Genomic DNA, 21215 nt, shown 5'->3' with positions numbered 1-21215 from the left:
CCCTCTCGCCAGCAGCGGGCGGGATAGTTGGGTGGTTCACCAGCGATGCTTTTTATCCCAATGGCATCGGAGTAGCCTAGACCGCTTAGTTACAGAGCACATCGAGTGACGTTTGTCTTCGAGTTGGGCCTGAACTTGGGAGGAAGGCTGGTGGCTTAGTTTCCTCCCTCCTGCCATGGTCAGGTTGGACACTTGGTGCAATCTGAGTGCCTCCCACCACTGTGTAACCACCCAGCCCACAAGGAGCTGGGCTAACCCCCAGTGCTCACGTGATCTCCTAACTATCAATGGGTTTTAATAACGCACAGACTCTGGATTTTTCTAGCCACCCTCGTCCACAAAGGATCCCAAAGCACAGGAGTGAGTTTCTGTATGGGATCGCTTCCCCCCCCCAGCAACATGAAGTCCATGCAGTGCTAAAGGCTCTTCGTTTCCTTGCTGGTCTCTGGGATTGGGTTGAGCGGGAAATGCGCTGCATGTGCGTCTGCTCTACCCCAGGACAGGCAGAGGTGACCTCCAACGTCTCATGGGCCTTTCTCCTGCCTTCTCTCTAGGGATGATGAGCCATTCTCAGGGAGGCTCTGGAAGGGCTTTGGCTGTGAGGAGGCAGAGCACAGAGCATACGGATGAGGTGAGGGGGAGGAGGAGGGTGGTGTGGGGGGGATTCGTGTCCCGACCAGGGAAGGGATTTCATCTACCTCCCTAATCTCTGCTCCCCGTTGACTCTAATGAGAGCAGGATTTGGCACTAAAGCAGGTACATAATTGGGTTCCTCCTTATGTGGAAGGGTGCGAGTGCTCTCAGCTAGCCAGTAGCCCTGCCCCATTGGCTGCTGCCCTTTCTCTTGTGAGAGGATGACACTGGAGTAACCAGGAGCTCTCCTGCCCTGCTCTCTGCAGCGCCTCCTCCTGGGCAAGGCTGGGAGTGGAGTAGCTGGGGGCACGCCTCAGCTGTGTGCTGCCATTCCAATATTGCTGTGCACTCCTGAGACGTGGCATCACTGCGCCCCGCTGGCTCGCTGACAGCCTACCCTGCCGGCGTGGGGCAGGAGGTTAATTGGCCCAGGGAGCTCTGCCCCCTCCATTGTGGTAATTTGCATTTGTGCCCCCCCCCCCCCCTGCAATCGTGGCCCGTGCTCGCCGTCCACAGGAGCGAGGCAAGCTGGAGGGTGCTGGGAGAAGGGGGCTGAGCGTGCAGTTCGGCGACAGCGGTGAGAGTGATGAAGGTTGGTGAGTGAGTCTGTCTTCGCTGTTGCCGTTCCCCGCCCCTCTCCTTCCGTCCTTCCTCCTCTTGATCGCCTCCCTCCCTCCTTGATCCTTTTGCTCTCCCTCTTCCTCTGTCTTCCAATCTCTCCCCACTTCCTTTCCGCCTTCCCTCCCTTCCCTTTCCTTTCTCCCTTTCACTTCCTCTCCCTCTCTTCTTGGCCACTGAGTCCCATTCCTTTGTGCCCTGCAGAGCCCGGGGTGCCAGTGGGGTAGGTGCCTGGGCGCTGCAGGCAGCCGGGAACAGCCTCTGCGCTGGGCTGTGGAGCGAAGGCTCGGAGCATCATTGCACACGGTTTAGGAAGGCGTGTAAACCAGCCTCATGCCTCTCCTCTCTACCCAAGACCCCCCCCCAACCTCCTCCCTCTTTAAGGCAGGGGTGGATTAATCCACAGCTCCCTCCCAGAGAAGGGCCACCCTCTTCCCAATAACTCTCCCTTTCCCCCACTTGCTTGTCTTCTCTGGGAGCAGATGCAGGTGGCGATGGTGGGTGTTTGAAGAGGTCTCTTGGGGCATGGATTTAAACCCTCCGAGCCGGATTAGCGGGGTGCGGTTCCAGGGTGCCCCAAATAACACTGCTCTGGCCCTGCCCTGGCATTTATGGTGCTTTTGACCAAGCAACGTGCCTTGATTCTCGAACCCCTTCCTCGTGTGGCAATCTCGCCAAGTCTTGGTCGCTTTCTTCCCGGGTCCCCTCTGGTTCTCGCACACTCGTCCGCACGCGTGCTGAGGGAAATCATCTCCTGCGGCATTTCCACAAGTGGTGGGAGCTGAGGTGGCGTGGCCTGGGCTCCCTGGTCGGGAGTCGGGCCCCTGCATACGCAGCCTGATATAGCATGAGTCTAACTGGATTAGGATTAGCACAGGCAGAGTGTTGCTGGGTAGGATGATCTTTGGCAAGGGGATCTTGGGTAAGAAGAGATCAAATGGGGGATGGGCCGTGCAGGGGCAACTCAGAGTCCCGATAAAGCTTGGGAACGGATGCTGACGCTTGGGGCCGTATCCCATTCTCCTCATTGAACTATTCTGCCCCAACCCCTAACTGCCAGCAGCCCTTCTCCCTCCCCCAGATCTAGGAAGCCCCTTGGACCTGGTGTGAGGGAGCTGGGCTGGATGGAGGAGCCGGTTGCATTGAGAAGAGGGGGGAATGGGCTGTAGAGGAGGGTCAGAGCAGCCTTGGCAAGCTCTGGGGAACCCAGCAAGCTATAGAGAGGGGGACCGCTGGTCTGAACGGGGCATCCTGAGGTTGGGGCCCGTCTTTGGGAGCCAGTGTGCACCGTAGTCCTCAGTCCGGGCTCTTGGCTGTGACCTCTCACCAGCTGTTAGCCAGTGATCTGAGGGTGGAAGCCCAGAGCAGCTCTCACTAGGGGAAGGTGGGATCTGTCCACAGTGCTGTGAACAGATGGGCCCTTCTCCCTCCTCCACTGCATAACTTGTGACCTGGGCCCACTTTAGAGTCTAGCATGCTTCTGGGGCCTCCGTTACCATAGCAGCCCCACTGAGATGGGACAAGGCTGTTATCCCCATGCCATTACCATAGCTCTGAGATTTGATCCCCATTGCGGGGCAGGGCTATTATCCCCATGGTACAGATGGGGAACTGAGGCACAGAGGGGCTAAGTGACTTGCCCAGAGTCACACAGGGAGTCAGTGGCAGAGCAGGGAATTGAAACTGCGTCTCCCAGTGCCCAAACCACTGTGGTCCTTGGGGTCTGCCCACGTTGCAATTGGAGGGGTGTAAGGGCAGCTTGTGCGGATGTGCTAGAGCTTGCGTATTAGCTGGCGCAAATACCAATAGCGGTGAAGCTGGGGCAGCGTGGGCTTCAGTGCAGGTTTGCTGCTCTTGTAATGCCTTGGGGTCGGCTGGAACAGCCTGCGCCGAAGCTCAGGCTGCCACGGTCTGAGCTAGTGAGATTAAAGTTGGCTCGGGTTTTTGTCCACATGAGCTGGAGTCATACCCAATGATTGCAATGTGGACAGATCCTGAGTGACACAACCTGGCCCCCTGGAGATAGCCGGGGAGTTACTGACTCTCCTCCCTCCATCCCCTTCTCTCCTGTGCTCTCAGGATTAATGGTTGTCCTTTTCTCCCCAGATCCTGACCCTCCCGAGGACCCGCTGCTGAACTCTCTGACCGAGCTGTCGGTGCTGGAGAGGCTGGGTCTGCACAGGTAGGGCTCCCGGCCTTTCTTCTCCTGGGATTAAAGTCTGCTCTTTGTCCAAGAAGCTGGAAGGTTTCAAGATGTAAGCGAAAGTGACAGTGAGCTGGGTGCTGAGCAGGGCTAGCGCAGGCAGCCATGATGGGCAAGGTGGTGATGGAGTTCAGGAGTCTTTCACCTCTGGGTTGTTGGTTCAAATCCAGCTCCTGGGCCCCCTCCTCCTCATGCAGCGAATGGGAGTTGCACATATCCCACAGGCGGCAGGATCAGGCCCTGCCTTGGCAATGACTGAGAGCTATCCCTGTTTCAGGGTGCTTTGGCCCCGGGGTGAGATGCGTCTCCCAGCAGCTGGGGGGGGCCACCACCATGCACAAGCCATTGTCACAATGGGTGCGAATTGCAGGAGCTGGCTGGCCAGTCTTTCGTGGCAGCTTTGCGGGGTTTCCAACTTCTTCTGGTTGGAATGAAACGCAAACCCCACTGAGCCTTCTCCTGGAGACAGGTTGTGTTGGGGGTGAGGTGTGCAGAGTTCCCCCACTGCCAATCAGGCGGCGCCGCCACGTGAACATGGCCTCCCAGGCTGGGGGCCCTAACCACCCTGCTATGATGTCAACCGCTCTCTGTTCCTCTTCCTCAGCCCTCAAAAACCTTCCCCAGGAAAGTTTAAAAAAACCCACGTCCCATGAGTGAGCACATTTCGGTGCAAATGTCCCAGCCTGACACACTCAGCAGAGAGGCCGGAGGGGAGATTCCTCCCTCGGCCCTGGAAGGGGGTCCCTCCAGGGCAGGCCTGGCCCCCCACTGGTGGGCTGTGGGGAAGCTTTCCTGGCTGTCCCCTGCGATGTTACAAACACAGCCTCTGACCCATGTATCCTGAACCACGCCCAGCCCACCTGAATGTGTCCGGTTCTACTTGCCTGGGGCGCTGGCTGCAATCAGGCTGGCCCGGCGCTAGGACGCAAATTCTGGGTGTTCTGCATGGCTGAATCATCTGCATCCCTGATGGCCATGCATGCTTTTCCTTTGCAGAGTGTCTCTGACCGAGCAGGATGTGGAGGTAAGCTCTGCCCTTTGACTGATCAGTCTAGTAGCCTTGGCAATGAGAGACTGATGCACCCAAGGATTGTCCCCCCCTAGCCAGGTGTACAGGCTGTAATCACCAGGGCTGCCTTCTGCATCTCCCCTTCCAACCCATCCTGTGTGGTGCTTTCTATTGTGACACTGAATGGACTGAACCAGGGTCCCCTTGTGCAGCATGAAATATGGCTACGGCCCCCTTGGATCAGCGTCAGCATCCGGGACATCAGTCTGGTATAGGAGATAGCTGGCCAGAGAGTGGTGCTGCGGTGTAGAGATTTTCACCTCTAGGTCATCAGTTCAAATCCAGCAGCCCCCAGAATTGGTTATGGCCTTCTGAAGGCTATTGGCATTCCCTGCCCCCCAAAAAAGGGGGGGGGGGGTTCCTGTGGCCAGGCATCTAGCTTACAGATTCACAACCTCAGCAGGCAGCCCAGGGATTGAGTGGTCTGTATCTTCCAGATGGGGAAAGGGAGGCACAAGAGGTGAAGCAACCTGCCCAGGCTCCCAGAGTCCGTGGCAGAGCCGGGAATAGAATCTAGAGTTCCTGACGCATGATCCTGTGCCAAAACCACAAGCCCATTCTTACCTGAATTCCCCTAGCGGTTTCAAGCACAGACAGAATTTCTTCACTTCCCCTCTTACAAACAGTGGTGTTGACACACACTTAAACTCCTGCTATGTTCCAGCCCAGAGCTGGCTGCATTTTCGTCCTAAATTTCGTCTGTGCACATCTGCAGTACTTGGTAATTCTATGAAGTGCGCTGAGCCTTGCAAAAAGCATGGCTAAATCAGTAGGTGAGGATGGTAGCTGTGCCCTGGGGGACTGGAGCTTCGCTTCCCAGCTGGCGGCTGCACAGCACTCTGTTAGTGAGGATGACTGACTATCTCTGGCGTGTGCTTGCTGCAGAGAGGAGCGCCCAGCCTTCAGCAGGGCTTCCCGCATTCAGCTGTTAGCTCTGTGGAATGCCACTTGGTTGATCCGATTTAGGCCCAGACCCCCCGGCTAGATCTTTAACGCCACCCTTCCCACAGCCCCCAGGGATTCCCCCCGCACGCATGCTGAGTTGCCGTTGAGTGACCTAGCCTGGAGGTTGCAGAATCCCCGGCTGTCGCCTGGCCTGGGATCCCTGGTGCGTGTGCGGTTCTGCTGTGATGTGCTGGTTAAAGGGCCCTGGTCTCCTCTCCCTTTACCCCAGTGTAAAGGAGGAGTGAAACCGGTGTGAGACGGCGGTCGGGCCCATGTAGAACAGAGGTGGCTGCACGAATGAGACCTGGCCTTTCCTGTTGCCTGCTGGAGTAGAGCAGGAGGGGTGAGCGCCGAGGGGTGGGGCAGTGCTGGAGACGTCCAAGGGGGTTGGAGGGATTGAGCAACGCACTCTGAACTGGCTGGGCTCAGGGTGGGGTGAAACGGGAGAAGTGGCTTCCCCTCCCTCTACCAGAGGAATCAAGCCAAAGCTATTCCTTTCCCTGTGCCCTCGCTCCAGCCCGGTCCTCTTATTGCTGCTGCAGCGCCAGCTCCTGTTGGCAACACCCACCCAACTGTGCACGAGCTGAGCCCCGAGTGCCCCCCAACCCGGCCCCCCCACGGCCTCGCTGTCCTTCCTGGATGTCGGTCACAGATGATCTCTGACCCCCTCCAGGCAGCCTTCGCGCACTTGGCACTGGCCTTCCGGTGCGACACGTTCACCCTGCGGCAGCGGGTGCAGGTGGAGGAGCGGGCGCGGGACGTCGCGGAGGAGAACATCCAGCAGGAGCTGGAGGAGTGCCGGGCAGCGCTGCAGGTCAGTGGGGCTGGGTTCGGGGCGCCTTGCTGAGGAGGGCGATCCCTTCCCAGGCCCAGCGTCCTGCTCTCAGCCCGCTTGGCCCATCTCCCAAGTGGCTGCTCTGCAGGTGCTAATGAAGCAGATTTTCCTGGCAGTTTTCAGGCTCCCCCCCCGGGGGGGCGGCGTTCATTTCGCTGGGAGAGGTGCTGACTCCTGCAGGGTCGTCGTTGTCACGCCGTGTGCTCCAATTTGGCCCCCCCCTTCAGATGTGGTGGCTGGTGCGTGTCAGGGCACGGGATTCTCTCTTGCTTGGGGAATTGGCTGGCTCCTGGCGCCGGCGATGGGGTCCCCAGCCTTTCGCTTCAAGGCTGTCGGTTCGAATCCAGCCCCGCCAGGTGGCGACCCAAAGCCAAGCACGGCTCGCTGGCCCTTCGCCGGCCTGTGTGCAATTAGCCTGTGGATCCCAGCTCAGGTCTTGCTGGCGAGTTGTCCACATCATTGTCCCTGCCTTCAACATGGCAACTTTGGCAGAGAGGCTGAGGGTTTAGTGGCCTTGAACTCTTCCCCCGAGGATGTCCCTCTGGGGCAGGCTGAAGGCATGTTGCTGGGGCTGGGGGCCAGATTCTCAGCTGCTGTATGTCGCTGAGCTTCTGTTGAAGCTGTGGGAACTCAGGCTGGCTTCACGCTGGCGGGAGCTCGTCCCGCTGCTGCCTGCGCTGTGGATGGCGGGCGTGAGGCTCTTCCTCTGGCTCCGTTCACCAGCCCGGAGTGAACAGCTCGTATGGAACGGGCCTCGCTGGGCTGTTTGTGTGGGACTGGCTGGGCTTGGTGTCCTGGCCCAGCTGGGGCATCTCCTGGGCAGAGTTCTTTGGGGGCTGTGGCTCTGTGATAGCCCTGGTGGGGGGGGGGACTGGTTCCTCTGCAGATAACGCCGAGCCACTGTTTTTTTCCCCGTCTCCCTCCCCACAGAGGCTGGGCCTGTCCTGCATCGACCTGAAGTGCAAGGAGCTGGTCAGGCAGTTGCAGCACAGCCTGACGGTGCTGGCGGGGTCCATGGAGCGAGCGACGAGTGCAGCAGAGAAGCTAGGTGCTGTCCATCAGGTGGGTAGAGGGGCTCTGAGAGCCCCGGGTGGGAGGGTTGCAAGGCTGCTCTCTGCGCCTGGTGGTGGAAGCCCCCTCCATGGAGAGCATGATACAGGGGACCTGAGCTGCCCTGACCCTGGGGAACAGGGAGGTTCAGCTAGGTGAGGCTAATCCTCCACTCCCAGCATGCTGAGCTCTAGAACCTGCTCTCTGGGGCTGGCCCCGGACCCCCACCCTCGTCAGCCAGCTGGCAGATCCCCCCCTCCCCCCCCCGTGCTTGCTGGCGTTAGTGACAGCTCCTCTCCTGGGCTGGCCAGGGCGGGGGCAGCTGCCAATGCATACCTGCTGGCCCGTTACCTTGTGTCCATGTGGCTCCCCTCATGTCTCCTGCCGCAGCCCCTGGCCCCCTCTCCCCGCACTGTCGCATCCTGCTGCTCACCCCTGGGTCCCAGATCCTCCGCGTGCCTGAGCCCAGCTTGCCGGACAGCGGTTGACTCTCGGCACACGACAGGCCGGGGTGGTGGAATCCTGCCTTCCTCTGCCCCGGGCTGGTGGTGGGGAGGAGGAAAGCGGTAATCTAAACATCTGCAGGCCTGAGGGACGCCCGTGTTTAAAGTGCCTGGGATGGAGGAGTGCAGAGAGGGAGGGACGTCCCTGGCAGGCCTTCTGTTTGTCTGAACAGCGCGGCTTTGGCTCTGCTGGTGGGTCTGCTCCCGTTAATCAGGGCTATGATGGGGGCCCCACGTGAGCCGAGCCGTGGGAATGGGCATGGTCTAAGAACCTGAGCAGAAGCGAAGAGGGGGTAGCTGGTCCCAGGTCTCCCCAGGGAGGGTTGCTGAGGCTTTGTAGCACTGGCCCTGCCTGGCGGCCTGACCCTGCTCTCCTCTCTCCGCCCCAGGAGGCGCGGCTGAGCCGGGCGGCGGAGGTGATGGTGCAGCACGTGGAGAACCTGAAGAGGCATCACGTGCGGGAGCGCGCGGAGCTGGAGGAAATGAAGAGGCTGATCCAGCAGAACTCCCGCAATCGGCAGCTGGCTGAGAACAGGGGTGAGGGGGGGCTTGGGGCTCGTCCCCGGGCATGGGCACCGGGCGAGAAGCGTGGTCTAATGGTGAAAGCACAAGGCAGGGCACCAGGACGCTGGGTTCGATGCCTGGCGCTGGCATGGACTCACTGTGGCCGTGGGTGGGTCGCTTTGTGCCCGATGGCGTGTGGGGTCTGAGTCAGTTTCAGCCCAGGGAGTCCCTGGGATTTGCTCCTACTTGCACCAGGAGTCCACCTGGCCCCTGGCATCCACGAGCCTCAGTGGGGGCTGGGGACAGCTGGTGGCTGCAGTCACGGGCTGGGTGTCTAAACCACAGAAGGGCCCATCCAAGGGGGCTAACCGTGACCTCCAGCCCTGGGCGTCTGCGAGTCACGTGTCCTGGCTGCAGGGGGCAGGCAGGTAGCGCAGCTGGAAATGCAGCATGGGGGGTGAGTGATCTTGGCCCCGAGGCGGGGGGTGTATTGCATGCAACGTCTCTACAGCCCCATCTCCTCCGCTTCCACGCCCCAGCCCCTTGGGTGGCAGGCTGGAGGATTTCCTGGCTAAGCAGCTCTTTGCTTTGTTAGTTACATGGGCTGCAGCCATCCAACCAAATGGACCTTTGGGATGACAGCCTGATCTCTGTCCAGGCTGAGCCTCTCTGCTCAGCAAACGCCCCCCACTGCAAGTCTTCGGAGCTCAGGAGGAGAGTGGGGCAGCTGGGAGGCAGGGTGGAGGAGCTGTGGGGCCGGGCACAGGGCAGGCCTGGGTGGCTGGTGCGCGGGTGGCAAGATGGAGCTAGTTTCCCAGGGTGTGAGGAGCAACCCCCACTTTTTGTTTCCTTAGATGACGGGGAGCAGAGACTGAAACTGCCCCTGATGCGAACCTTCCCGCAGGTAAGCAGTGTGGGTGCATCTCCCAGCGCCGGGTCCAGGGCTGGGACAACCGCTGCGTGGGCCCAGTCTCGCTAGCCAGCAGGTCTCAGGCAAGGCTGTCCAGCTGGTGGAGCGTGAGGCTGTTCCCTAGCACTGTGCGAATGTAGCCCCAGCGATTTCCCCTACTGCTCAGGAGGTGGGGGGAGGTGACGGGTGCTGGGCCAGGCCTGGCCTTGATGGCCACCTCCATGGGCTAGTGTCGGGAGGTAGCGTGGGCCAGTCGCAAAGCTTTCCCTGAGGTGGTAGGCATGTGGGATCCTGAGGGACCGTCACAGGCCTGCATCTGGTCTTTGATCTTCTCTGGGGAGGGGGGGTGTCGAGCGATGTTTGCCCTTGCACCTGAAAAACCAAGGCCCATTAATGGCACCGCCGTGAGCGCAGAGGAGGGTCGGCATGGACAGACTCTTGCACCCACAGCATCGGGACTGGTGCGACTGGCATCACACCCCTCTCTAGCGCAGCTCCACGCCTGCCAGCCAGTGGGGGAGTCGAGGAGGGAGCTGCTGGGGTTTAAGGATGGCAGGACCTTCGAGTGGAGTGGGAGCTGTGCAGTGTGTGTGTGTGTGTGGGGGGGGGGTTAGTGCCCCCATTCCATTTGGCTGCCTAGAGCAGAAGGGGGGGCGGGGCGGGGACACAGGACTCTGCATTAACTGAGCTTCCCCTCCTGCTGTCCCAGGTCTCAGCACGGCGGAGAGTCAGCATCGCAGTCATTCCCAAGCAGCTAACGGTGAGGAATCCCTCCGCCAGCCGGGGTGGGATCGCGCCTGCTCACGTTGTACCTTTGCCACGTGTCAGACGTGTTCCTGTACCGTCAGCCCACTGCCCACCTGTTCATGAACGCTCAGACTGGCCAAGCTCACGTGCCACGTCACCTACTGTCACGCAGCCCACGTGCCGCTCCCCGCACACGCACACCTGCTGCATTGGTGTCGCATGCAGTCCTGCCTGGCCACTCGCACCCAGCCCACCTAGACACCCCATGCATGCACCGCACGCTAGGGCTGTGGGCTCGGAGTTCCTCTCCAGCTCTTCTGTTTTGCTCATGCTGTCCCTCCGGTTTTGTCTGCAGCAATTCCCCAGCCCTGGAAGTGGACGAGCGCCCAAGGGGGAGCCGGCGAAGGCGGCGGGGGAGAGCAGCCCTACTGCAGAGAGGTAACGTGTGACTTATCGATAGATGTAGGGACGTGAGGGAGGTTAGAGCCGTCGGCTCACCCACAGACAGGCTGAGGCCGATCAGTCTGGGACGTCACTGGATCCCCCTCTGCTCCCCAGGCAGATCCCTCTCCAGGAGGACTCCATGGACAGATACTTCATCCTGCGCTCAGACGCCAGCTCCTTGGATCGGAGCCAGGAGAGAGTGGACAGCATCGAGTGTGGTGGGAACAGAGACCACGACGCAGAAGGGTAAGGGTGTGTCAAGTGCTCCCTCAGACGAGGGGTCAGGAAGGAGTTCTTGCCCCCTGGCGACAGGGCCACACACCTCAGTGCGCTCCGGGCTTCTGGTTTTCCTCTGAAGCACCTGATGCTAGTGGAGGTGCTGACGCTTGCCAGGCTCTGGCAGTGACACGACCCTGTTGCGTTTCCTCTCCAGGAGTGAGCCAGAACTGCCGAAAACAGGGATCGCCAGCCAGCCCGTTAAGGAGGAACCCAGCGGGGAGTCGGACAGTGGAGGGCTGATTCAGGAGCTGGAGCAGCTTAGTCTGATGTGAGCTAATAGCATCTCAGACCCATGTGGTGCCCGGTTCTCTCCCCCCCACCCCCCGACTCCGGAGCCCTTCCCTAGGGACACTGTAGACAGAAATTCCTTCATCCACTGCTGAAATGTGGCCACGTTGAGGGTGGGACCCAGCAGCTGGCTAACGGCCCCACATAACACTTCGTATCAGGTCAGGACAGAAAGGGAATACAGTGTCCATTGGAAGCTGCAGAATGTGGTTGCCCAGCTGGCCAGGGTACTGTGGTAACCTCTATTCCTGCTGCAGGTGCCAGGGGATGTCTAATGACCATCCCCTGCTTCTCTGTGCTTGGCATGCTCCAAACACCCACCCTCTAATCCGAGGCAGTCTTTAAAATCCACTGCTTCTTTGAAGCCACGGTCTCTTCCCTCTCTAGGCTCTTGCACCTTGTTATCCTGCCTATTCTCTCTCTGAAGGTGCCTCGCGTTAGGCCCCTTGTCTCTTTGTGAAGTGCCTTGTGGATTCATGGCGTTACACAGATAAGGGAGGCAGGCTGGTCTGCAGGAGTAGGGGACAGAGCGAGGCTCTCAGGGAGGCGGCATAAGCAGGGGCAATGAGCACAATGACTTCTGGGTTCTCTTCCGGGCAAGTCAACCAACCACTGTGCCTCAGTTTGCCCACCTGCATAACTGAGCTAACATCAATTCTTCAGGGCTGTTGCAAGGTTTATTTATTTAATGCTTGCAAGAAGGTTGGGTGGTAGGTACTGAATCACATGCCTGTGCATCTGTAACCTCAGGTGACCTTTAGCATATCAAACACTTCAAGGTGGGGGGAAAGGGAAGAGGGAGATAAAAGGGAGGCGATGACCATGTGAAATCTTGTCAGTTTCAAAAGTGGAGTTAAAATCAGTGTCCGGTCCCTACCTCTGCCTCCTTTTGATAATGAGGCCCTTGTACCGTCACAGTGTTTGTATTCTTTGCAGCCTTGCTCTCTGGGTGTTGAGACCCCCACGAACAGCTAGGGCGACTGTGTCTGCAGGGGAGACAGCAACACTGACTTCCCAGCGAGTTGTGTACAGTACAGAAGAGAAACAGGGCAAAACCATTTCCCTTTAGTATTTCACTTACTGTCTAACTTCTACGCTAGTAGCAAGAGGGGGACTGGGTGTGGTCTATTTAAATAACCCCTTCTTCTGTGTCCTTTTGCCTGGTGCTTGGGGGGGATCTGGGCTGTTATCCCCTCTGCTCTGCTCCTTGAGCTGATAAATATGCTAACCTTATTCTTGCCAGGTCCAAAGCACCTAGGACAGAGATCTACCACCCTTGGTTCTTTCTGCCCCGCTCCTACTGGCTTTTACTGTGGCTGCTGTTTCTGATGATCGCCTGCCTTTGCCTGAGCCGGATCCTGGAGCTGCAGAAACAGCGGCCACCACCTTCCCCTACCTCCTAGCATGAAGCAGCAGGAGGAATCCAGCACCAGGGACACCATGAGCAACAGCTGCTTAATTTTTAAAAATAAAATAAAAATAGTAGGGGAAAAAAGGGGGGCTGGAGTTTTTGGGGAGAAATCATCAGAGGGGCAAAGCTGCCCTGTGGCTGTAGTTGTACTGATGGAAAAGAAGCTGGGCCTGGTCTGGCCCAGGGCTACTGTACCAACTGGAACTGACCTCAGCAGTAGCATCTGTCCGGGGTCTGTCCTGCCTCTGGGCTCCTTGTGCTATGAGGGGTGAAGTGTGGGGGGGCTGGGGGAGGGTTCCCTCCCTGTGAGCTGCCCGGAAGTGCCTCAGCTCCCTTCTGGAATAGATGCAGCCTCCTGTGCTTAACAGCAGCATGGGATGGGGTAGAAGAGCCACTTCCCTGGCCATGGTGGGCTGGAGGAAGTGAGAACCCTCCTCCCCCAACCCTGGGGTGCAGGGCTGATGCGTTAACAGGGATTTCGCTGAACAGTTGCTGTGCATCCTTCAGACAGCTGCTCCAAGCCAGCACGGGGGCTGTGAAGAGGGTCAGAACGACTCTCCCCTGAGCTGTTTGCAGAAGAGTCCCGGATTTGTACTCACGGAGCCAAAGGCTGCAGGTGCAAGTTTTGTGTATGGCAGCTGCTTGCTTAATTGTACGCTTTGCAATCTAAATCTAGGCCAGGATGCTGGATCCTGGGGCTGAGCTGCTGGAAGGGCCACTGTTACTTTGGCAGCAACCGGAAAGCTACCAGGTGATTCATACAGAGAAAGAGGCTCTCCTGGGCCTCAAGCATGTATCCTGTAGTAAGCAGTGGGCTGGGGGCAAAGGGGGCATTTACTATAGCTGCAGCCCTAGCAATGCAGGGAAGGAGAAGCACAGGCTTTGTCTTAGCACCAGAGCTTTTGGCTGAGCCAGGCTCAGGCCCCTGCACCCTGATCTCCATGCCTTTGCTAGGGTAACAGAGGAAAGCCCAGGTCAGCTGGGAGCCAGCCAGCCTCCCCCTGGTGTCGCCAATCCAAGCTGATTGTCCACACCTGCTGCAGGTTAGCTGCCTCCCTGCTGCTGCGAGGGTAGTAGCTCCTGGCCCGAGGAAGGTCTGTGGTGCTTGCCTGGAAGGTCTGATGGATCACAGAGGATTTAGCAGACAGCAGGTGAGATTTAGTCACGCACTGCAAGTCATTCTTCAATTCTATTTCCTGGCCATGCATTATTTACTGCTGGGAAGTGTGTCTGGGGTGATCTGCCTTGGGAGGGTCCATATGCGTAGTCAGAAGCACACCCAGCCACGTCCTACACAGCTACACCAGACCTCCCTCCCCCTGCCTTGTAACATGCAAATATCAGCCAAAGGAGGTGTTCCTGCCTCTCAGCTTTGTAAACAGCCTCCTTAAAGTTTAAAGTGCAGGCACCTCTAACAATAGAGCCAGCAAGGCTGCTGGAGAGGCAGCAGCAGCAGGAGCGTGGGCCCTAGGCACTCCCTTGCTGCTCTCCAGCATTGTTTCTATAATGAGCCCTAAGGAAATGGGTTTCCTTCTGGTGCTACTGATGATTCTTAAGTCTCTGGGGTGTGGGGGGGTGACATAAATGTAACTGTGTTTTACAACCCGAGAAGCTGTCTCCCCTCTGCTAAAGCATCTAAACTCATCAAATGCCGCACCAGCCAGGAGCGGGACACTGTGGGAGAAGGGATGGGCACAGGGGAGACAGTGAGGCTCAGTGGACAGAGCACGGGGCTGGGAGTCGGGAAGCCTGGGTATTTGTGCCTGGTGTCAGCCTAGGCACGCTGCTGCCCTTTGCCTTGCCTTGGTCTCCCCTCCCGGCTTTTGACCACGGTCTCCGTTTAGAACAGAAGCTCTTTGGGGAGGGACTGGCTGATCCTGGCAGCGGGAGCCTTCTGGTGCTACTGGAATATAAACAATAATAAAGGGGAGGCAGGTGAAGGGGGGAGAGATTGGGAATGGGGCTGGGCCCAGCAGGGAGCCCAGAGTGAGAGAGAGGAAGGCTGCGGCTAGGAGGGGGATGGAGGTGTGGGGTCGCTGGGGGATGCTCTCCAGTCTCTCTCCCCTGGGCAATGCTGTGCACCAAAGCTGTGTTTGCTGTTATACCCTGGCCTCAGCTGTGAGGGGGCACGTGGGTTACCACGGGGGATAGTGCCCTGCATTGTCACCCCCTTTCTGGGGTCCACCTGGCAGGTGGGCGCCTCGTTACGTGAGCTGTAGGGCTGCCCTCCCCTTAGCCGCTGCCTGATCCCGCGCCACGGGACAGAGGGTGTGCCTGAGGGCCCCAGCCCTGCCGCTCCCACTGATTTCAATGGGGCCAGTCCAGCCCCACAGTGGGGGGATGGCCCCACAGCAAAGGGGCCTCCCCGAGGCCTCAGACACGATAAACCCCATGGGTCCAAAGAGGAGCTCTGAGCACAAGGGGGGGGGGGGTTAAATACGGCGCACAGCCAGCTGGGGAGTCCTGAGGCAGGAGGCTTCCATGTTCCGGCATGTTCTGCTCGCTTCACTTGAGGGGTGGGCCCTGGCTGCAGCTCCCCAGTGCAAGGGAGTGTCTGCCCTTGGGTATGAACAGGGGCGACGGGGCCGCAAGCAGACTCTTCCTGAAGCCCACGGAGACTAGAAGGGCAGGGCGGGGAAAGGATTTCCACAGCCCCACGCAGCGCTGCACTGGGCTTTTCGTGAGTCTCCTTTATGTGGGGCACCTCCAGGGAACCCTCCTTCCTTCACACGGGGACCCTGCCCATTCCCAGGGCCGATGGAGCGGTGGCACTGACACCAGCCGAGGAGCTCGTGCCTACAATGAGTGTGTGTGTGGGTGTCCTTTAGGGTGACCGGCTGTCCCAATTTTATCAGGACTTTTTCTTATCTAGGCATCTATTACCCTCCCACCCCTTGTCCTGATTTTTCACACTTGCTGTCTGGTCACTTAGTGTCCTAGGAGCCTTGTAGAAAGTATAGGATGAGTGACACTGACAGGAGGGGCTAACTTAAAGGGCAGCTGGCTAGAGCAGCGGCCTGGGAGTCAGGACTCCTGGGTTCCATTCCCAGCTCTGGGAGGAAGTGGTGTCTAATAGTTAGAGCAATCTCAAGGCCCAGCTGGGACTGGAACTAGCCAGACATTTTCAAACACAAATATTTCTTCCAAAAAATAAATGCTTCCTTCCCCTCCCTCCCTTTTTTAAGACAAAAAAAAAGTTTATGCAAAAAGCTGTTGTCTTTTTTGGAGGGAGGATGGGGAGGGAAGGAAGGGCTGAGAAATTGCTTGCAACATTTTTCGCCCAAACCATTATTGAAACAGTTATCCGAAGTTTTCATGTATTGAAAATTGAGTTTCCAGCAAGCCAAGAACGGTTTCAATAAACGTTTGTGACAAAAAAAATTTAAAATGTGAGTTGGTTCATTCTGAACGCTGCAAAACAGATACACATTTGAAAGTGTTTGCAACCTTTTAACAACGTTTTTCAGGCAGCTCTAGTCAAGAACCCTGGATTCTATGCCCAGCGCTGGGAGGGGAGTTTGGTCTAATTGTAGTGGGAGTCTCCCCATCTGTCACTGCCTTGCTGTGATCTTAGACAAGTCACTTAACGGCTCCGTGTCTCAGTTTCCCCATCAGTCACACAAGTCTAATGACTGCCTCTCAGGGTGCTGTATGGCTGGAGGGCTGGGGAGTACCCTTCTCCCATGAGACGATGTGGGGGGAGTTGTCGAATGTTGTGGTCCGTTTAAAGACCATGAAGATTAAAGGTGAGGACACCGGACAGCCTTGCTCCCCCGGCCCCTTGGAGACAGGCTGTGCTAATCCTGCAGCCTTTCCACCCTCCAACATAAGGATGCTCACTGTCTCAGCTGCTCTCCATCTCCTTGTTAGCTGATCCCTAGCGGCAAGCTCTGAGCAGCTGGCTTTTCTATCCCTCTTAGTCCTGGGGGCCGTCAGGGCTGCATGGGGATGAGACGCTGGCAGCTGCACAGCTCAGTAACAGGACCGCTTGCTGCTGCATCGAGCAGGAAGCGGAGAGCGGTTTTAATTTCAATTTCCTGCTTTCTCACAGGGAGCCCCAGGAGCTCACACTACAGCCTCCTGCTACGTAGCCCTGCCCTGCCCAGCCACTGCAGGCAGGAAGCGAGCTCAGGGCTGACAGCGTGACAGTGGGTGGCAGGATCTCCAAGCCGGCCCATGCGCCTCCTCTGCCCCCCGGGCAGGCCAGTGGCGGACAGGTGCTCCCAGCTCTCCAGGAACCTCTGCATGTAAGTCGACTGTGTGGTTGGGGCTTTAAGGTGGGTCTTTTCGATTCCTGCCGCTGCCAGCGTCTCCCCTGGCCACCTGCAGCCGGGAGAGAGATCCAGGCAGCTCCTGGCTTTGCAGAAGCATCGGTGCCTGTGGGTGGCTGCCTGGTTGGGGTAGGGGACGGTGGTGTGGGAACTAACGGCAGGGCCGTGGCTACTGGCCAACGGATACAGAGAGGAGCTTGAGCAAAAGCTTACCACAGCTCTGTGCTGAGCGCCTGCAGCCCTGCCTGATTCTCCCCTGCCCTGCGCCTTGTGGGGACATTTCTACCCGGGCAAAAGGCTAGAGGGTCTGCCTGGCAGTGACAAGGTCTGTGGCACTCCTAGCACTGTCTGCGCTTGGGGGAGCCAGGAGCACGCCGGGCCCCTCGGGATCTGGCCCCCTGTTTGTCGCTGGACTGAAGTCCAGCCCTTCTCTGGACGTGCCGCGGCTTGGCTAGAGCCTGGAGGAATGCAGCAACATTTCCCAGCGGCCCTTGCAGTGACTGACTGGGCTTTGGGGGGCCGAGGCGGCTGCCCCAGCGCTTTTCAGGGGCGCTCGCCCCCTGCTCCTCGCAGCAGGGAGGAGTGAGGTGCATGGCGGCCGAGAGCTCCCAAAGAAACTGGGCTGGGACCTGAGGGAGCCTTTCTTGTCGCCTCCTCTCTGCCTCCGCTTGTCCCCTCCGTTCAGCGTCTTTTCCCTGCTCTGGAGAATGACACCCTGGTGTGTCTGACTCCTTAGCACCCCGCCCGGCCTGGGCCTGCATACAGCTGCTGTCCTCACCCCCTCGTGGGGACGGGTGGGTGGGGGAGGAACCTCACGGCTGGGCTGATGAATCTTTGCAAAGCTCTGTGCAGCTGCTTATGGGCCTGGAGTCTGGACTCTGCCCACGGGCTGACGCCCACATTCTCTGGGGCTGCCCTCTGTCTCTCCCTGTCTTGGTAGGGTCACCCGGTGGGGTGCCTGGCTTCCAGAGGGCAGCGCTCCCTTCCCCAGCATCCCTGCACCAGGAGCCAGTCTTGTTCTCTTGGGGAGGGGGGGGGAGTGTTTGGAGGGGAATAGCCTCCAGGTACCCCCCCACACACACACTGTGCCTCCCCCTGCTCCCTGAGATGGATCCTGCCCCCTCAGGGAACTAGCTCTTCCCTTAGAGGACCAGGACCCTTCACTTCTCCCCCTGCACAGCCAGAGACCCCCGGCCCACTCCTGTTTCATGCTGTGCGTGTGGGGAGGGGGGAGGAGTTCTTGCCAGTCTCCCTCCCTCCCCCCCCCGCCTGGCTCCCCCCTTCTGCCAGCTGGAGGGGCATTTGTCCCCCTTCTCACTTGCCCTCTGCTTCTGCTCCCCTGGGGAAAGGTGATATTCTCCCAGTGGAGGGGATCAGTCCCCAGCCTCCACTTTCCAGGGGCAAAGAGTCCTTATCCCTCCCCCACAAACACACCCGGTGTTGAGGAGGTGTGTGTGTGGGGGGCTATTTCTTCTTCCCTTCCCCCTCCCCTTGGAGCATGGGGCATGACTCCGTTCTGGAGGCCTTTTCCTATGAGACCCCTCCACTTCCATTGGTTTTAATGAGCTGCGGGTGTGGGCGTGGGCCTGGCGTGAAGGACGTGCGGGGCACCTGTCCCTCTCCAGCCCAGGTGAGAAGCTGCATCCGCTATCTTCACTTTCGCTTTGCCCAGCCCTGGAGGCTGCAGGCGGGACTTTGCCCTGCAGCCCTGATAAAGCTGCCCCCTTGCTGGCACGTAGCTGGGCCGAGGTTCAGAGCTCCCTCTGGCCTCCCTTGCCAGGAACCCGGCAGATCGTCCCTGGCATCACATGCATTGGGTGATTCAGCGCCCTGACCCACCCTGATTGCTGAGGGCCAGGTTAACGAGTCCCACATTACCATAAAGCACGTCTCCATCTGCTGCTGTTTCGCCAGCGATAGCCAGCCCTGGGAGAGCATGGCTCCAACCACGAAACGGGCCAGGGGGCTGCTCTCGCTCCTGCCTGGGTCGAGCAGCAGGGGATGGAGGGACAGGTTCTAGGAAAGGGGGAGACAGGACTGGCCTTTGCTGCGCCAAGCATCCCTCCTGGAAACTCATGGGCGACGGGGAAATGGGTGCGAGAAGCACCAGTTTTATGGCGTTGAAGCTCCGCCCTAGAGCTCCTGCAGCTTCCTGGAAGTGCTGAGAGTAGGCAGCTATGAAATGAACGTGGGCTGCGAGACACAGCTCTCCGCAGCCTGGAGGCGACTCATAAGGCAGATGGGCCTCTGCGTTTTTACATCCATGTGATGAGGAGCATCTCGTGATTAAAAAGCCATTGGGAACAATCAAGCGAGGGAGAAAATAAGAACGGCCAGACTGGGTCAGACCAAGGGTCCATCTAGCCCAGCATCCTGCCTTCTGACAGTGGCCAGTGCCAGGTGCTTCAGAGGGAATGAACAGAGCAGGTCATCATCAAGTGATCCATGCTCTGTCGCCCATTCCCAGGCTCTGGCAGAGGCTACGGATGCTTTAGAGCATGGTTTTGCATCCCTGCCTATGCTGGTTAATAGCCGTTGATGGATCTATCCCCCATAAACGTAACTAGTTCTTTTTAAAACCCTGTTATAGTTTTGGCCTTCACAACATCCTCTGGCAAGGAGTTCTACAGGTTGACTGTGTGTTGTGTGAAGGAATACTTCCTTATGTTTGTTTTAAACCTCCTGCCTATTAATTTCATTTGGTGACCTCCTAGTTCTTGTGTTATGAAGAGTAAATAAAACTTCCTTATTCACTTTCTCCACACCAGGCATGATTTTATAGACCTCTATCATACCCCACCGCTTAGTCATCTCTTTTGCAAGCTGAACAGTCCCAGTCTTATTAATCTCTCCTCATATGGAAGCAGTTCCATATCCCTGATCATTTTTGTTGCCCTTTTCTGTACCTTTTCTAATACCAATATATCTTTTTTGAGATGGGGCGACCAGATCTGCACGCACTATTCAAGATGTGGGTGTACCGTGGATTTATAAAGAAGCAATATGATATTTCCTGTCTTATTATTTATCCCTTTCCTAACGGGTCCCAACATTCCTTTAGCTTTTTTGGCTGCAGCTGCACACTGAGTGGATATTTTTAGAGCACTATCCACAATGACGCCAAGATCTCTTTCTTCAGTGGTAACAGCTAATTCAGATCCCATCATTTTATATCTATAGTTGGGATTCTGTTTTCCAAAGTACATTACTTTGCATTTATCACCATTGAATTTCATCTGCCATTTTGATGCCCAGTCACCCAGTTTTGTGAGATCCTGTTGTAACTCTTCACAGTCTGCTTTGGACTTAAGTATCTTGAGTAGTTTTGTATCATCTGCAAATTTTGCCACCTCACTGTTTATCCCTTTTTCCAGGTCATTTATGAATATGTTGAACAGTACTGGCACCAGTACAGACCCCAGGGGGACACCACTATTTACCTCTCTTCAATCTGAAAACTGATAATTTATTCCTACCCTTTGTTTCCTGTCTTTTAACCAGTTACTGATCCAGAAGAGAACCTTCCCTTTTACCCCATGTCTGCTTACTTTGCTTAAGAACCTTTTTTGACAGACCCTGTCAAAGTCTTTCTGAAAATCTAAGTACACTATATCCACTGGATCGCTCTTGTCCACATGCTTGTTAACCCCCTCAAAGAATTCTAGTAGATTGGTGAGGCATGATCGCCCTTTACATAAAACATGTTGACTCTTCCTAACAAATCGTGTTCATCTCTGTGTCTGATCATTCTGTTCTTTACTAGAGTTTCAACCAGTTTGCCTGGTACTGGGGTTGTGCTTACCGGCCTGTAATTGCTGAGATCGCCTCGGGAGCTTTTCTTAAAAATTGGCGTCAGATTAGCTATCCTCCAGTCATCTGGTACAGAAGCTGATTTAAGTGATAGGTTACATACCACAGTCAGTAGTTCTGCAATTTCACATTTGAGTTCCTGCAGAACTCTTGGGTGGATACCACCTGCTCCTGGTGACTTATTACTGTTAAATGTATCCGTTTGTTCCCAAACTTCCTCTAATGACACTTCCATCTGGGACAGTTCCTCAGATTTGCAGAACTGCAGGGCGCCCTGCCTGGGCCCAACCGACCGTGTCGCTTGTGTTCCTGCTGCTGAGTGGGGGTCGAGAGGAGAGGGGGTGGGCTGGGGAAGGGGGCAGATAGAGACTTTGTGAGTTGTTGCTTCTTGGGAATGGGCCGTGGTTGTTTTGACTCAAGGCTGGCTGATCCAGGTTTTGGGTTCAGCCCATAGAGGTGGCTGTTAAGTTAGGCTCCAGACCTTATGTTCCCTAAAGATCAGGGGCAGTTTGGACAAGGGAGGCGGTTGGAGCCTGTTCCTAGTTCTAACAGTGGCTACTTCACAAGGCGAAGGGGCAGCTGAAGCAGCATCGCAAGAGATAACTTGCCTGGTCCTGATGCTGATTGGTGGCGGGTTGCTCAAGGCAAGAAAGAAAGGAACTAGTGTCAAACTGTCTGGCTAGTGCCTGTAGGAG

General features: G+C 57.3%; 2 protein-coding genes across 6 annotated transcripts in view; both read left to right on the top strand.

Annotated features, from left to right (window-relative positions):
- Window positions 1-13946, top strand: part of LOC137142286 (inositol 1,4,5-triphosphate receptor associated 1-like) — a 30918-nt gene extending 16972 nt beyond the window's left edge. For 4 of the 5 annotated variants that reach the window (XM_067531561.1, XM_067531560.1, XM_067531562.1 and 1 more), the window contains 13 exons: window positions 555-631; window positions 1150-1225; window positions 3358-3433; window positions 4451-4478; window positions 6142-6282; window positions 7234-7365; window positions 8246-8393; window positions 9215-9264; window positions 9980-10030; window positions 10373-10455; window positions 10576-10707; window positions 10895-11008; window positions 12272-13946. In XM_067531561.1, the coding sequence (XP_067387662.1) occupies window positions 557-631; window positions 1150-1225; window positions 3358-3433; window positions 4451-4478; window positions 6142-6282; window positions 7234-7365; window positions 8246-8393; window positions 9215-9264; window positions 9980-10030; window positions 10373-10455; window positions 10576-10707; window positions 10895-11008; window positions 12272-12431 (1266 nt within the window). In that variant the 5' untranslated portion in view covers window positions 555-556 and the 3' untranslated portion in view covers window positions 12432-13946. Of the gene's footprint in view, window positions 1-554; window positions 632-1149; window positions 1230-3357; window positions 3434-4450; window positions 4479-6141; window positions 6283-7233; window positions 7366-8245; window positions 8394-9214; window positions 9265-9979; window positions 10031-10372; window positions 10456-10575; window positions 10708-10894; window positions 11009-12271 lie in introns of those variants that run through there. The other variant, XM_067531563.1, reaches the window with a different exon arrangement.
- A 2609-nt stretch (window positions 13947-16555) lies between these two features.
- Window positions 16556-21215, top strand: part of MICAL1 (microtubule associated monooxygenase, calponin and LIM domain containing 1) — a 41570-nt gene continuing 36910 nt past the window's right edge. The window contains exon 1 of the mRNA XM_067531476.1: window positions 16556-16686. The gene's annotated coding sequence lies outside the window, so the exon portion shown is untranslated. The remainder of the gene's footprint in view (window positions 16687-21215) is intronic.

This window comes from Emydura macquarii, unplaced genomic scaffold (genome assembly GCF_026122565.2).
Source record: "Emydura macquarii macquarii isolate MOO-44397 ecotype Brisbane River unplaced genomic scaffold, CSIRO-AGI_Emac_v2 contig_3220, whole genome shotgun sequence".
Classification (NCBI taxonomy): Eukaryota; Metazoa; Chordata; order Testudines; family Chelidae; genus Emydura; species Emydura macquarii.
This window is presented reverse-complemented; position numbering and strand designations above follow the sequence as displayed.